Source organism: Alligator sinensis, unplaced genomic scaffold, assembly GCF_000455745.1.
Source record: "Alligator sinensis unplaced genomic scaffold, ASM45574v1 scaffold243_1, whole genome shotgun sequence".
NCBI classification, from domain to species: Eukaryota; Metazoa; Chordata; order Crocodylia; family Alligatoridae; genus Alligator; species Alligator sinensis.
Window position 1 is genome coordinate 5,804,617 of NW_005841841.1, and position 17,740 is coordinate 5,822,356.

General features: G+C 40.1%; 1 protein-coding gene across 1 annotated transcript in view; it reads left to right on the plus strand.

Annotated features, from left to right (window-relative positions):
* The window catches only part of TMEM47 (transmembrane protein 47), a gene marked incomplete at its 5' end in the record, with an annotated part of 28,675 nt that extends 14,219 nt beyond the window's left edge, over positions 1-14,456 (plus strand). Inside the window, 2 exons of the mRNA XM_006015677.2 lie at positions 1,715-1,855; positions 10,318-14,456. Coding sequence (XP_006015739.1) covers positions 1,715-1,855; positions 10,318-10,496 — 320 coding nt within the window. The remainder of the gene's footprint in view (positions 1-1,714; positions 1,856-10,317) is intronic.
* Between the last annotated feature and the right edge of the window lie 3,284 nt (positions 14,457-17,740).

Genomic DNA, 17,740 nt, shown 5'->3' on the forward strand with positions numbered 1-17,740 from the left:
CTATCCGCTGCTGCGGCTGTCCCCATTGACCCAAGGGCAGGGGGAAGCCAGAGCCACTCTTGACCATTCCAGCAAGCCTGCATGCAGGCTTACTGCAGGAGGACATGCCTGCATGTCCTCTTGTAGTGGGGAAAGGAGTGGTAGAATTAGGAAACTTAAAACCAAATTTGCTGTCAGCTGCTTCTGTGGCGTGGTCAGAAAAGGTGGGAGTAGCCGTGCCTTTGCACCTTCTCTGGATCCACCCGATCCACATGGCAAAGTGGTTAGGTGTGAAATCTGCTCCTGTGCAGAGGAGTCATCACCAGATTTCTGCATCACTCAAATCCTACTTAAACCTTCAGCTTAGAACTTACATGGTGCAATGGCCCTTCCTGGCGATCTGCTTACAGATGGATTTTTACCTTGCCTGATTCCTGACTGTTATAATGTTGCTGGCGACTCATCAGTTACATGCTGGGCCAAATCTGAAGGGGTACATAGGCAAAGCTCCCATTGATTCATTAGGAATTTGGCCAGGGTAAGTGAGAGTGGGTCATTCCTACATCCCTTGGAAGAGTCAGGGTTATTATTTCTTTATTGATTTGATTTTTATGCTGCCCTTCTTTAAAAAAAGAAGGCTCAAGACAGCTTAAAATAGAATCCAACAATGTATAGAAACAGAGTCAAATCTTAAAATAAAAAAAATGCAACAAAATACCCGCCCAAAACCTCCAGACTGAAAAGCAATCCACTCTCTTCTGCTCCCTTACATCTGATCACGGCCTGGCTCCCCCCACCCCACCTATCTTTCCAATCTACTTTCATTACAAGAAAATAGACATTCCCTCTCCCTCACCCCACCCTCTGCAACCATTTCCCTCCCCTCCCTTCCAGCTCTCTGCCTCAAACCCCGAGGAGTTTTCATGTCCCCACCTTTGCTTTGCCTCCCTTTCCCCAAAACCCACTCATTCTACCCCCACCCCACATATATTAAAACCCATTGCTCGGTTTAAAAAGAAAAGAAAAGAAAATAGAGACAGTACTAATAAAGCCTCCCTTTCCTCATGTCTGTCCCTGTCATAGGGCAATGCCAGAGGACACCCTTTGGCAGCACCAAAGGGTTCAGTTCTTTTAAGGGCCCCATGCTGGTTTATTTTTCCAAATCCTTAATTTTTCCAGCTCAGCTGGTCATGCATTTTGCTCAACCCTCATTGAGTAAAATTTTTGTACAAAATAATTTTTACTTTTAGTATCTTCCTTGTTTCTTTGGGGTTTATGTTCAGATGCCTAAATGTATAATTTTTTTTCCTCAAGACCCTGCATGTGTGGTTATGGTTCCTGAATGATCAGTCTTTGTGAGACTTCATGCTGAGCTCACCCTTGACTACTTCAAGCTAAAGTGAAGGGAAAGTTTGTGATTACTCTAGCGAACGGTTAGTACTAGAAAGGGTGTTAGATAACATAGATCAGCTAATTCTGGCCTAACCTTAAATCCTCTTCCTTATTTGGACCAAGCTTAAGCAATCTTCCTAAGGCAAAATTCCCAATAAAATTAACTGAACCTTGAAAAGATGTCACAGGAAGGATTTGCACTCATTCCTAAGTCAAAATATTACATGTTTACCCAGGGCTTAGTATAAGCCCTGTATTCTTCTTATTCCTCCTCTTCTTCTAGAGGGCAAATGGTTGGTCATTTTTAACTGAAATGCATTTCTTTAATGTCTTATCTTTCTAGACTGGCAGATAGCTACTCTTGCTTTGCTTTTGGGTGGTGCTGCCATCATTCTCATCGCTTTCCTGGTTGGATTGATCTCTATCTGCGTAGGATCTCGGAGGCGCTTCTATAGACCAGTGGCAGTCATGCTATTTGCAGCAGGTAAATATATTACCCAAACAGTTTGAAAATTTCCTAAGGCCAGCTGCTTTTTCTTACAGAAGAGCGCTGTGAGTTGGTTGCCTAATAATTCAGAGATATTTGCGTTGTCTTATGCTAAATTGTATTACGTATTATTTTTGCAAGGCATTAATCATTTTTACAGTGCGCTGATACCACTTTTAAATCTAATGCAAACAAATATTGTTTATAAAGCATGTGATGTAGCAGGGGCTAGAGGGGATGATGTTGAAAGCATCAGCTTTTGGAGTCCGTGATATTATGTTGCCTGATTGCTCCCACCCCCTTAATATTTTTGAAGCCCTGTCTGAAGTTTTAATGTCCTTCATTTTAAAATTCAAAAATAGGAAAATTAATTCCCAAGTGTGAACCCTTGAAGCCATAAGTATGAAAATAAATAGGATTAAATTGAAAGGTGTTTATATCTGTTCCTGTGCCACAGGAGGAATTAATTTCATTGTGTCAGGTTCACTCTTAGTTATTAATTTAACAACTGTCACACTGTAAAGCCCCTCTTTGATTTTCAAAGTACCAAAATGGAGCAGTTTATGCAGAGTACAGGGAGACTTTAAGAAAGACCCTTGAAGACAAACAGGCCAAAAAAATGCTCTAATGCAGTACGTAATTGCCATACCGAATCATCCCTCGTTTTATGCATTCTGGTGTTTTCATCTTAGCTAGTAAAGGATATTTTTCTCCCCCTGAGATCTACCAACCTTGGCTTCCCTTCATTCTGTCAGTCATATCTGTGTTGGAACCAGTAGAATAAGCCTGTCTCATAGCCCATAATGAAGAAATTGACAGCACCATCTAGTCTGTTGGATGGATTTTAAAAAGCCATTTACAACAATATGAAAAGATAGGTCCTCAGATTTTGAAGGGTATTTCGAACTGAAACAAAGATCTGAGGAAGGATCCTGCTGCCCCCTGCTGTTTGCTTGAAAATTGTTGAACTGTAGTTCAGAGCTAGAGAGAGGCATGTATACATGCAAGTAATATTAATAATGCACTCTAGCTCAGTTTTTTTTTTAAAGAGAGATGACAAAGTGGGTTCAGAATTCTTCAGTAGAATTGGGTCTTGATGAGCTGCATATTACATACATGCCCAAGACAAATAAACTAATCCTTTTCTTCTTTTAAGAAGATTGAACATTACAAAATTATGCCTAGCAATTAAATTTAGGGGAATGGGATTATTGACCTTCATTAGTAGTTATTCATTTGCCCTTTGACTCCATACTTCATAACAGTTTGCATTAACTGCTTAGAAATATACTCCTGGTCATGTCTTATAGCTTAATTAATATATTATTAAATTAACAGCTTAAAAAGACATGTTTTCTCTTTAGAGAGACAGAACTCAATATATTTAATTGGGAATTAATTGAGTTTTCTTTGTGTAGTAAAACAATTTTGCTGTTAATGATAATCTCCATTAATAAGATTCCTATATTAGTTATCTACCATTTGAGAGAGATCTGCCTATTTCCTTTAACTTATGTATTGGGTATAGGTTTGGGTGTTAAAGTGCTGTGGTCCAGAATGTGTTGGAGGGAGGAATATGATGAAGCTGAGCAGAGCTGCCTTATGTCACATCATTATCTGACAAATTTTATGCTTTGTGATTTCATGTTGACATTTTCATAGTTTCCTCTTCAGGATTGTTGCTCTGGTTTCAGCTGTCATTGGAGGTGGGTGGAGGCTTGACATCACCTGAGAGCACTGTGATGCTGCAGGTGGGCTCTAGGCTACATTAGGGAACAGTTTGCCCTCCATGCAGATATTCCTTGATTTAGATTTTTATGTGGTTTCAGAATATCTTTGTGGTTAGACAGCCACAGCACCAAGAGTCTGTTGATATTATGGCAGTTTCTGTGTGAATATGCTTAGGAATTTAATCCTAAACATGTTTCCAGTGAAGAGAGCTACTTAAAATACAAGGTACCTAGCACAACTGACAGGTGTAGGGAAATGGATGACAATTGTGGTAGGAGCTATAAAATAAGTGAGGGTGGGGGCTGTAGAGACTTTAGATACTGATCAGTTGTTTAAGGTGTTTATTTGGTTGGCTACATTTAACTGTTTTTTTATCTCAATTTAATGCTTACATGGCAAATGTGGAAAGAGTTAAGGGGGAAGAGTATTTGCAGGCTAAGGAAGAAGATGGACAAGTTAGTTTTTGCGAATAGGTGAATAAGGGGTAAGCCAGTAAGTAGACTGGCAGATGGATCATTTAAAATGTGTATGCAGAATTAAGTAGTTGAGTAAGTGGAAGAACAACTGCATAGAATTAATATTACAAACACAAACTTGTTTTTTCCATAAATTTGGGAAGCCACTCCCTAGATCTGTTGACTTGTATATATAGATCCTTTTTCCACAGCCAGTCTAAATCTTGTTCATTTGGTCTGTAATCCATGATTTGCATTACATATCAGAATTCCCCAAAACTGAAATGTTTTAAGTGTCTTTCCAAAGGGGCTTTCATGATGGGGCATATTCCAGTTTTATGTTTTGTTTACCTTTAAAATCAGTTTGTGGTGGGGACTTTCTTGCCAGGTAGCTCCTGTTTCTAGATTCTCACTTACTAGTAAAAAGGAGAAGACTTCTCCAGGCAGTAGGGTTCTCTCCAGACACTAGTAGCTGTTGGAGAGGCAGGATTTCATCCAACCATCATTCCATCACCTTTCCTAGCGAACAAGCAGTTCAAATGCCATTCCAGCACTAATTCTGTAGTCACAGATCGGGGGGCGGGGGGCTCCTTTCCTTTCAGATGATTCCTGATTCCCATATGTACATTCATAGGGAGCACCTAGATATATCTTCCAATCCCAAGGTTAGATCTCATGCTTTTGCATTACTGCATAAGTAGCATGTCCTACTATTCACTCAGTGTTTGGCAAATGATGTCCACATTCTTCAGCTGGAAGTGAGGTGACTTTCACAAAGCTTGAGAATCTGGGAACAGATGACTTTTATACTGTTGGTATGTGAAGCAGAGGCTCCATATTTTATCTGATACCTTTTTAAGGCCATGACTTGAATTTTCTTTAAGGTGCTGTTCAGAGCACCTTGAAATAAATAAATACATGCTGTTTTAAAGACTTGTAAGTGCAGTAGCATTCTTCATGAAAATGAGCCCTGCACTGTGGGATGGATTTGGAGTGAATATTGCAGTTTGTAACATGGGATTAGCCTTTTTTAGTAGTTAGAATTTCTTTTAAAAAACTGTCTTTTATTTGGCTACTGAAAGAATTGGTGGTTCCAGAACTGCAGCATATTTAGTCCTATAAATAAGGCCACATAAAACTGAGCCTCTTTTAATTTCAGCTGCAAGGGATTTTTCTGTAGTAATATGCATTTGGTTTCAATGTGCCCAGTCATCTCTGGACTTGCTTACTGCTTACACCAGCAGTATAAGAATGTGGCAGGGTGCTCAGGGTAACTGGCACACTGAGTGGCAACAGCAACTTCTGGGTGCTGTTGCTGTCATGATCGCAGTTCCAGGGCCATGGCAAAAGCTGTTTTAACGACACCCCAGTTGGTACCCAGGGCAGTTGCCCCTGTCACTCTACCTTACAGGTGCTACTGGCTTACGCTTCAGGTTTTTTTAACTTAACTTTTCCAGCTGCCACTTTTCCAGCATCCACATAGCTTCACAGGTAATAACAACAGTGAGGGGCATGTAGATGTAATGGGTGTATGGGTGTAAATCAGCTGCAGAATGAAATAGAATGCAGTACAGAATCAATATAGTTGTTTGAAGCCAAAGGCTAATCTACACTTGCAATTCTGTTGTTTCTGTGCAGCTAGGCCATTAATAGGAATAGTGATAACTAATATTTTTTAAAAGGCAGTTGGTACATAGCCTTTTTAACTGCAGGTTTCTATTCCAAAAGGATCCGACCACCTCTTCTTCTTTGTGAATTTGATGCATTGATTTCTCTGTAGTATACTGAATTTGTGTGTTAGCATTTCAGAAGAGACTTGATAAAAGTACCTCCTGATGACTCGGCATAGAAGTCCTGAGGCCTCAGTTCAGGAAAGTGCTAAAGCATGTTTTTAAGTCCATCTTTCTTTGGAACAATCCATTGATTTTGCTAGGACTTAGGCAGGGATTCAGCAGCTACAGGCATACCTACATGTTTTTTCTGAATAATAATGCTCTCAATCAGCATGAAAATATCCTTACCCTAAGAGTATGAACTTATCCTATTGTCCTTGGTCAAAATTTACTCTCCTGCCCTTCCTGCAGTTGCAGAGTGCATTGTGGGCTAGAAGACAAAATGCTAAGTGTAGCAGCATTAAAATTGTACTCGCCTGAAGGGATAGGAATGGCTGCCTTGCAGAGGGACAAAGTGTGAGGAGAGAGAGGGTTTGTCTCAGTAGGGATATCATTTGCCCTAAGGGTGAGTGAAGCTGCTTTTGAGGCAGCCCTCTTTGAAGTGGGAGGGGTGATGTAACCCCAGCAGGGGTTTTGCATGAGAGGAACATTAGCAAAAGCCTGGGAAGAGTCCCAGCGTGGAAGTGGCTGAGAGGGCTTGTTTAAAAAGGGGGAGCAGTTTTTCTCAGGAGGGAGAATAAAAGGAAGAGAGAGGAGAAGAGAGACAGGCTGGAGGCCAGGAAAAGGACCTCACCACGGCTGCCCCTCAGAAAGCCCGTATCGGAGATCAGCAGAAGTGGTAGCTAGAGGCTGCACCGGAGAGAAACACAGTATCCTTTCTTCCTCTTGTCCCCCTTTGGAGCCCTGCCGGGGCAGGCACAAAAGAGGAGCTGCCTGTCAGGAGACTCAGAGCCTGGGAAGAACCTTCTGCAAGCTCCTGCATGGCTTGGATGTGCACAGGAGGGGAGCGGGACACAGACCAGGGGTAGACTGCCCTGGTTTGCTCCATCAGTGAGAAGGCACCCAGGGAGGGGCAGGCTCAGTGTGCCAGAGTGAGCACTGGGTAGAGGGAGCTGGTGACTGTTACAGCACACCAGAAGCCCTGGTGCCAGGTTGGGCCCAGGGAAGGGCTGCATTTGTTGGGTGGTGTGAGGGGCACTGGGCAGCGGGAGCTGCTACAACCTGCAGTCCAGACACCGCTCCCTGCTGAGGGGAGAGATGTTGCAGGGATCCTCAAATCAAGTAGCAGAAACCAAGAAATGCCACAGGTGGTACACACCAGCCGCAACCCCATGTGCAGCAGACATTCTGTGCACAATGTCTGTCCCAGACTCCTTCATGTTTTAAGCTAAACCAGAGTCCCCCAGCATTCCAGATGCTTTGCAGCCCTGGACAAGGCTCTCTGGTCCAGAGCTGCCCCTCTACTCCCTGGCTGGAGCTCCGGCAGAGACTGCAGGCACAGCAGTGTCTACCTGGCTCTTCCCCTTGCTCCCCACCCACCTTGCTCGAGCAGGGATTTTTCCCTCTCTTCTCCCACAGCACGGACCATAGCCAGCATGTGGTATGCTAGCTAATGCTGAGAAGTGTCTGTGTAAGGCAGACAAGACAAAGGCAGATAGGACAGTATTTGCTTAGAGCTTTTGGGGGCTAATCAACAGGTAGCTGGTAATGTCCTTCTCTTCCTTCTTTGGAAAAAGTTGTTTAAGAAGAGGTTGAACTAATGAGAGATCCTTTTGCTTTGTTGTTGGGGTGCTAAATGCTAACAACTTCCTGTGTGACTCTCTGCTGTCTAACTCAATGCTCTGTTATCAATTCCCTGCTGGCCCCCCCCTGGGGGGGGGGGGGGGACCCCTCCCTAATCAGAGCATCCTGTGGGGCCTGCCCATGCCCCCCTCAGCTCAGCACTATGGAAGGTAAGGGAGGGTGGTTCTAGCGCCCCCTGACTTATATCCTGAGCCACTGTAGGCATGTGCCTGCATTTCCTCAGTCCAAAGGGAATCTCTGTGTGGTTACAAACTGGTTCAGCCTAGCCAGGTTAGACTAACCTGCAACGATTCAGGCTCAGGCTTTTTTAATATCTGTACCTAACCACAGTGGACCAACTCTGTGTGCCAGGGTTGGTGGCCACTGCATGTAGCACATGGGGCTGGAGCTGGCATGCATGCTGCATGCAGTGCACGGAGGAAGTTTAGGATGTGCGCTGCATATGGGGGTCAGTCTGACCCCATGTCCCTTGTATGGCCCATGGGCTGAATGAGTTTGATATTCCTGGTCTACATCAGGAATGTGTGGTTCGAAAACAGTCACTTGAAAACACAAGTTGTGACAGCCAAAGTCTGTCTGGGAGCTGCTTGGTGCTCAGTACTTTTTGGATTTATCCTCCTTTTTTTTTTTTAAATCATAGCTATAGAGCTTGATTTTCTGTTCTCACAATTAGCTGGAGTTACATCAGTTTAAAATAAACAAGGGATGGGAATGAAGCCCAGGAATAGAAAACATAAAACATGAAAAATATTTTTAATTCCATGCAAAGCTTAGGCCTTTATTGTGACAACATAGCTCACACCATATACTACCATTGACTTCAGTTGAACTGGTGTGAAAGTATGGTTGTAACTCAGCTGGAGCAACTTCTTGCTGAGAATCTTCTTGGTTTAAGAAGTACTGTGTTCCTTTCATTTCTAGATCACTGCTTTAGACCAGTGATCCAATCTGTCTCTTGAATCTACACTGTATTTGTGCAAAGATCCTCTGATTTGGGAGCAGCTCAGAACAACTGACGACGGACATGTCTGTTTTATAAAAACTGCTATCCACATTGGCAGCCTTGAGTGAAAAGCCAAAGATTGAATAGAAGTGAAAACCCATCTTACAATAAGTTTGTTTCACAGTACTAGGTCTGCAGTACTGAAAATCTTGCACTATACTTTTGGAATAGCAATTAAGTAAAGGGCTAAGTCTTTAACTAAAATGGCAAACTGGCATCTTTCATTAGTATTTAACCCTTAGTAGTTTGTAAAGTAAAATAAAAAGGCAAGTGAAAATTTGTGTGTACCATAAATGTGTAAGCAGTATGATAGTAACTGTAATATTTTATTGTGCTATCATTTCTTGCGTAATTTCAAAGATAATTCTATAATTCAGAGCTCTTTTAGTATAATTATGAGTTTGGCCCTGGGCATTTAAAAACATCTAATAGCTTGTTTGCTTTTTAAAAAGTGACTTCCTGTTTGGTTAAAATCTATGTGGTAGTGCACTTCCAGCGGTGGACACACCTATCCTGCCTATATTTAAATATGTGCTTTGGATGTGAACAACCCACTGAATTCAAGGGACTCTTTGTGCCTGCAAAGTTAATCACATGCTTTAATATTTGAGTTTTAAGGCCAAGAAGGACCTTTGGAAAAGGTCCGTGCCATGTCTCTGGGATGCGAAAAGGCTGGAATTTATTTTCCTGTGCTGCCAGATGATCACACATTGTGTACATGTAGTCCATGAAGCCCAAGACCTAAGGGACCGTTATATCATCTTGCCTGGCCTCCTGTATGTCACAGGCCATTACATTCCATCCAGTTATCTTTGTATTGAGTTCAGTAACTGTTTATTCCAGTTAAATTAATGGTAGATGTGTGCCTGTGTTTAAGGGAGAACAGATCCTTATGAGCGTGGGTTCTCCCTCCATTCACAGTGCACATGCATCGTATTGGTAGTTGACATACAATGCTATATTTATCAGGTTTATTAAATTCTGTTGCAAATGTGTTTAGAACATACATACATCAGGCTGCATAAAATCTCCTCTCAATCTCTCTCTCTCTCTCTCTCTCTCTGGGAAATGTCATCATCATCATACAAAGAAATGGTTTTCTGGGTTTTTTGCTGCTGTGAATTTATTCTGTTTCATTAGTTTTCAGCCAGGGCAGGATATTGTACTCCACCCACCCTTGAGTTCTACTTTACTAGTAGTTAACTAAATTTCATGAATTCCTCTGGAGCTCTGTGTAATTATATGATTAATTCTAATTACAATAGGTGATAAAATGCATGTAATTCATAATTCCTTAAGAATTCCATTAGACATTAATAAATAACACCTAATACAATGAATTACTACTCATCTAAAATAAATGGTTTCTTTGATTGTGAGTTATGTTTCTTCTTGTTTCTTTATTCTTTTTCTCCCCTATGACACATTTATAATATCTATAAGATTAGTCATTTTAGTTCTGGTCTCAAAAAGAATTCCAACTTCAGACTAAAAAAAGGGAGAACAAAAAATGGGAAGAGATTGGTTGTATTCATTATCTGGGGATCTAGAGTGTCTCACTTTATTATAGAGTAGACGTAACATTTGTTCATATCCAGCAGAATGTATCGCAACTGCTATACTCTCTATAGATAGCGGAGAGAGCTTACATATTGTTTCTATTCAAATAGCACAATACCTATAAATAAAAAATTGCAGCAAAATGTGAAATTTGATAATGGAGCGTTTGCCTTGTTTTATGTAATAGAGCAAAAAACCCATTCTTTTCTGACCTTTGGCTAATTTTTATTTCAGTTGTTCTTCAGGTGTGCAGCCTAGTCCTTTATCCAATCAAGTTCATCGAGACGGTCAGCTTGAAAATATACCATGAGTTCAACTGGGGCTATGGCCTGGCTTGGGGTGCAACTATATTTTCATTTGGGGGTGCCATCCTTTATTGCCTGAACCCTAAGAACTACGAAGACTACTACTAGAATTGTTTAGTTTAACAAAGCAAAAGAAGAAAAAAAATAACAAAAATAACAAAAAGGATTACTCCATCTTTTCTAACTCTCAGTTTTTTTAGAACACTTGTGGAGCACCAGACAGTCTGCTCTGTGGATAAAGTAGCCTTTGCCTTTTGGCTGTGAACGCTGTAACCAGCTTTTACGTTCAAGAGAACACACATAAAACGGCAGATTAAAAACGGCTGATCTTGCATAGACAAATGCTGCAAACTGTTGATACATTGACTTCATTCTTCTTGACAACAAGCAAAGGATCTACATGACAAATCATTATGAGAAAAGTAGTTGGAATGAAAATGCCCATATCTGCCATTGCCTGCAGGGGAGCAGCTGGCATGAGCTCTATTTAGAAGTTTTCTTATATCATGGAGAATTCAAAGGTTGTTTTGAGCAGGCAGTACCATTTTATACAATGAGCTAGCCTCTGGTCACGTATTTGAAAAATCTTTTGGGGAATCAGTTGCAAGTGGATGTATGTTAGAGACTGTGAGTGGAACTGGTTAGTGACTTTCCTAATATCTGCATTCAGAAGTCTCTGGAAAAAAGGAGGAGTTTATGCATTGGTGATCCATATTTTCCCAACAATGGGTGGCAAATCACTGAAGGAAGACAGAACCTAAAAACACATGTTTCTAATTATGTGGCTGGAAGTTGTCTCAGCTCTGAGCATTGTGGAGGGAGGAAGGGAGGGGCTAAACGAAGGTAAAAGAGGGCCTCATTTCCTTGAGGTATATAAAATGCATGCAGAAGCTACATTTGTCTTAAATATCATTTTAATTTCAAACATCACAGTAAAAAATGCATAATGAGTCCAAGTAAGTATTTTTATAGAAGGTATTTGTTAGTACAAATAAATATATAAAAAATATATAGGTAATGAATCCTCACACAGAGGAAGACACATATATTACATCTAAAAGTAATATTAGCTATGGTGCAGCGGTTAAAGCACTAACTTTATGCACATTCTCCAGAGTATTGGACTAGTATCTCTAATTTGGGTTGGTATTACAAAATAAATATAATGTCAAATGCTCTGTTCTCTCTGTATGTCCTTATAGAAGCTCAGTTTTGATGGAAAATGTGTAAAAGTTCATATAAAGTTAAGTTTGAACAGAATGAAATGATTAGCTGATGATGTCATAATTTGGTAATTATTACATTTTTTAATGCTGGTTTAAAACGAAGTTTTAAACAGAATTGCCATTTTAAAAAATCCATTAAACTCATGAGTGTCTTCAGTCAACAAAAATATAGTTGAGACGAAGTCATGCACAAGAACTGTTATCAGTATGGTATATCAGCTTTATAAGTTACATTTGTTTTTTCCCCGTTTGAGTTTATAATAAATTGTCAAAAAAATATGCTTCTAAAGATGGTTTCCCACATAAAACATATAGACACTCCAAATGAAACGAGACCTAAGTTAAATTGGGAAAACTTTTAAATTCACTTACCCTGAATAACTTTTATTTTTGATTAAAAATTGCTTATTTGGGTCCTTTCAATTAATGGTGAGCATATTTTTATACACCTGATACAGTTATAATATACAAGTTTAGAAAGAATTATTTTTGTTAATGGGAAAATTTAAAATATAACCTATTTGGTCCTTTTTGGGGGAAAAATAATCTTCTCCTGTATTGCTGTTATATAGCTAGTTCCAAAAAGTGATTGCAAAATTAGGACCACATATAAAGTGCTAAATGGACACACCTTGGTTCACAGAGAGGAAGGAGGTTCTAAGAAAGGAGCTTATACATCCCACTTGTGTAAGGGGTATATAGCCACAATTCTGCCTTTAGAATGGTGTTTATTAACTCACTGCTGTCAGACAAGAACTAGTTCTGAATTCTGGGCCTTACTGCAGTAAAATGTGTAGTACAGTATGTAGTACTGCAGTAGAGTGTTCAGTATAGGCACTGTTCCCTGGACCAGTAGTGTTAGCTAGACTAGGATGACCAAGAAAAATGGTGGTTTCACGTAATGTGATGAAGGACAAAAGCTATGGGGACATGAGGAAAAAGAGAAGAGCATCTGTTTGTCTTGCAGGTATTTGAACATGTTTCTAACTATACTTTTCTGAAACACACTTGAAGCAGAGACCTGGAGTGTAGTTAACTGTGACTTTCTAAACTACAGTGTAACTGCTTTTAATGTGCATGAGAGGAAGATAATGGGTTGCAACAGGATTTAGCCTAATTTTTAAAAAGCCTATTGTGAAAGCTCTCTGTTCTTTTCTAGAGGAGTGATACTTTGGGTGATGACAATTACCTGACACTGTTTAGTCTGAGAAGAAAATGCATAAAATGATAGATCAGCATCATCGTTCTTAATCTTAACAAATCCCATCTCTCTATAGAGCTAGAGAGAAAAACATGCAGCAGACTAAGACACAGAAGCATAAATTGCATATATACATTGGAAAACATGGAATTCTTACATAAAAGCACCATTCAGCAATTCTTTTTATTTTTTTCTAAAAATTTTGGCCATCTAAAGTCAGGTTCCTATTTCCATAAAACACTCAGGGTTCCTATACACGTGTGTGGAAACTGCTCCAATGCACTAGAAATCTAGCGCGTCAGAGCAGACTCGATTAATCAAGTCTGCTGGAGCACAGAAATTGACATGCTGCATCGTGCGTATCAATGTCACTGTGCATTTCCATGCTGAAAAAATAGCAGCGCTGCTCTTTGAAATAAAACATATTCAACGAGCTTTAGTTCAAAGTGTCCCACCACTATTTTTTCAGTGTGGGAATGTGCAGCAACGCTGATACATGTGACACATGGGCACTTTTAATTAGCACAGCTTGCTAATTATGCACCCAGCGACACATCCCACAACACATGTAAAAATGCCCTCAGATTTCCAGAGATTCTTACACCTATATCTTCCATGGAATATATGGTATCTGCTCACCTCTTAAGGTCAGGTCCTTCATATTTAGGTGCTTAAGATAATGGATATAGGTACCTTAATTTAGCTTATGCTACTGCTGCTTCTCCCCCGCCCCTCCCCAGTCAAGATTGGCAACTCTGACATGTTTCAGTGCTGAATTAAAAGTAAATGCAGTGTAGAACTGAACTATTTTTCTACCCACAAAATAAACCACTCTTGTGTTTCAGAGTGTATATAAAATAGCTCTTTCATTTTTATATATTATTCTTGTATCATGCCGTCACCACTTCAGTTGTATTTGGCTTTATCTCACTAGCAGGATAATTTTTCACAAAACAAGCCCATTGTTTATCTTCCAAATATATATAAATATATATATAGCAGACTTGCAAGCAGGGCTAGTTCTTTGTATTTTTTAAGCTTAAGGTATGCCGTCCAGTGCTGAAAAGTACCTAGCACCTCTTTTGGATTTCTTGCACAACTACATTTAGCTTTTGTAAGTTCAACATGTAAATTTTAAAGACATAAATATAGAGAGACCTATGTGTTTGAAAAAAAAAAGATATATATGGATTAGCATGTAATTGTATATTATTAAACATGCAATGAACTGATTGGTAAGTGAAGTCTAATCTTATGGCTAGCAATGTAATTTATTCAGACTGTATTTTTGTACAGAACAGTGCACACTAACCTATTGCCTCTGTGTCCTCTATAATGCCTAAAACTGTGCCTAGAGATCTCATTTCTGTCTTCAAAAAACAAATTACTAAGTACTTCATGCTGTTGATGGTATTAGTTTCCCTAATGTTGTTCTTTATTTATTTTTAAAAAGTATGTGGTGTGTTTATTAAACAAATTCATCAAAATGTGGTTCATTTTTAATGGTCATTGTTAGGGAGACATGACATGTTTCTTATCTAAACTGTTTTAAGTTTGCAGTTTTATTACCATTTCTGCATTTCACAACTTTTGTAGCTTACATAAAGTTATGTGGAAAAAGTAACTAAAAATAAAAAAAAATACACTAACAAATGTACTTGCTTTGCTCTGTCTCGAATATTTCAGCAGTGGAAAAAACCCTGTTGTTTTTGTCAGGGAAAATGAGATGCATACTTTGTGTTAACTACAGATTGTCTAGCACTCAGCTACTACAGGGGACACAAAATGTAGCAAGAAAGGGCCAAGTTCTGCCTTATTTAGTATCCCATGAAGTCAGTAGAGTTATATCTCTTTAGAAAATAGATTATAATGTTTGAATGACTGAATTCTTCAGTTTTAAAAAGTGTGTGGTGTCTATTTCTCTCTCCTAACTTAGAGGTAGTACTGTATAAGTGGGTGCTTCTAGAGATGTCTCACCTGCCCACACTACTGCCTCAAGTCCCCTCTTTTCTCCCCTGCCCTGCCTTGGTGTTTCAATAAAAAAAAAAAAAAGGAGGTGAAGTATTACCAACAACTTAGCATTATAGTTAGATGGCAGAGATTTTCTTCACGGGGCTTCTCCGTCCCCTACACTTTGCTCTATGCCATACCCCATTGGAATTAAGTCTTAAAGTCAGACCTCATAAATTTGAATCCTCAATGAAATGTGCTCCATCTGGTTTCCTGGCCAACCTGTCCCAGATAATCCTCTGCCTCAAATTTACTTGCAGCAAATTCCTGAGGTAGGTTCCCCCTCTGTCACCATCAGTGAAGCCTAATTATTCAGGTACTGTCACTTTTCCTGCTCAGCTGGTCACCGTCACCACCACTGGAAAAATCACCTTTATTTATTCTTGCATTTGTACTTTCCTGGCCTAGTTGGTTAATGTCACCACTGCTGGTAAAAATCAACTTATTTATCCTTTCACTTCTCCAGTCTAGCTGGTTAGAGTCACCCCTGCCAGTAGAAAATAAACTTAATTATCCAGGTAATGGTCCATTGTCTTTTTGAACCATTTCTCAACACCACGTTCATGTAATTAACTTGATCAATTAATGGTTTATGAGTCCTGGCCCCTTAACTCAATCAGCTGTCATCTCATTTTGTTTTCCCTTGTCAGTCATCTTCAGACTGACATTCTACTGCAGTCAAGAGATCTCTAGCCATCTCTATGCTAACTGGCTCTACTCTCCATGACTCCATCTCGACCCCAGCTTCCTTTCTGGCTCCAGCTCAGCTTCAGCTCCAGTTCTGGCTCCAGCTCCGTGTCTCCACACAGCTCGCACAGCTTTCTCAGCTCCCCATGTATTCCCTTCTCCACGGGTATCAGATATGCTGGTAGCCCCTTTGAGCAGTCAGCAAAATTCCTTGGGGCCAGTGGGAGCAGGCTCCCTCTGCACGTGGTCACGTGTCATCTGTTGCCTCCTCCAGCCAAAGCCTATATCTGTGCACCCGCCACCGAGTCTTCAGCATACACACTGCACCGCCCAGTTCCCTGGGTAAGTCTTTAGCTGGGCTCCTGTCTGGCTGGCATTCACAAGTTGTAGCAGGGTCCAGGACCAGTGCCTTGTTGCATACTGTAACTAAGTGAACTTGACACCAGCCTTAGAGCCAGACAGATTCCGTAGAGGTTACACACTGGTCTGTCATATAAAGTGTTATTGTCATTCATGTATGCCTGTATTTATTGAACCTGGTGATCATGCATGGTAGCAGGTGATGAATATGAAACAACTTGAATAGTCCAGAAACTATGCAAAAGGCAAGGATTTCTTAGAGTGAGATCTTATAAAACTATCACTCTACTTGGAACTTGGAAGAATTTGAGTTGCAAACTGAAAAAATGAAAAGATGTCATAACAGGACAGTTGGACATGGACATTTTGCAACCTCCACCTTCCTTTCTGATACCAAGCAGTATCACAGAAAACTGGAGGCATTTGGTCAGAGGTTTGAGTGGAACCTAGCAACCACACTCTGGCTGTTCGTTATAACTTACCCTTTGAAGAAGGCCAAAATATGCAATTAAATGTAATACTGTCCACCTTTGAGGAGTACTGCAAGACCAAAAAAGAGAGACCCTTAAAAAACGCAGATTTTTTTACAGGAAGACAAACAACAGAACAAAGTATGTTATTGAACTAAAGAGACTGAGTAAGGACTGTGCTTCTGGGAACTTGACAGAAACTCCGTTAAACAGATGATTATAAGTGGCCTTGTAGATACTCCATTACAAGAAAGGATGTTGTGTGAGGGAGAGTTGCCCCTAGAAAAGACTATTTAAATATGCAGGACAGCAGAAACCGTGACAGACAAGGCTGCAGAACTGAATATGCTACAAGGGGGTGTCTGTGCAATAGGCATGAATGAATGTGGCCAGAAAAAGCCTCCTCACAGGTAAGCTTTTCCATTGGTCATGATCCCTGTAAGGGAGGGAGTGCTTACAGGCAGCCATGCCGCAAATGTGTAAGACAACATGACCCCAAATATTGTGCTGCATTTGAAAAGCTCTGTTTTAAATGTAATGAGAAACCATTTTACCAGGTTCTGCAGATCCCAAACACAAACCTCAAGTGTACACAACTGAGCCTACACTGAAAGAGGCATTTTTATAGATTAGGTGAATCAAGCAAAATCAATGAAAGGGAGTGGATTTTGCCAGTGGAAGTGCAAGAAAAAATGGTTTAATTGAAAGTGGACGTTGGTGCTTTGGTTAATAGTTTACCTAATCATGAATATAGAAAATTAAAATTGAGATAAAAAATGAGTCTTAAAAGCATCAAAATGATTGGCCATTCAGAAACAAATATACCAGTGAGAGACAATGTATTACAGGCATCCAATATAAAAATAAAGTATGCAAACTCCCATTCATTGTAGAACCTTAAGAAGTGAAATTAATTTTGGGTCTGGAAGCTTGTGATAAACTGAATCTAGTGGAAGTGTGGGCTTGCAGTACAAGAAGACCTGACATTCATAACTTCTGATGATCCTCTTGGCTGTCTCGGCCCAAATATGGACAATTTTTTAGTGAAAAAAACAATTCTTCCAGAACAGAAGAAGCAATCAAGTCCTTATGGGAAGATGTGTACCTACGGACATAAAATGCAAATACTATCATGCAGAAAGAGTAAATTAGCCACAGTGATCTGTAGCTAATGAATTGGTGTGCTATATGAAAAAGCAAAGCTGCCAAAAGTACAAGTGAATTGGATTCCAGTATAAGGAATCAAGTCTAACAAGACTTGGAGAAATGCTTCCAACCAAAAAACACATTAGAAAATGTGGATCCTAGTACTTTGTAAGTCAGTGAAAAAGTGAATCCTCCGGTGATAAAGACATACTCCAGAGTGAAGTGATAGTAGCCCCTCCTGTAGATGGGTGC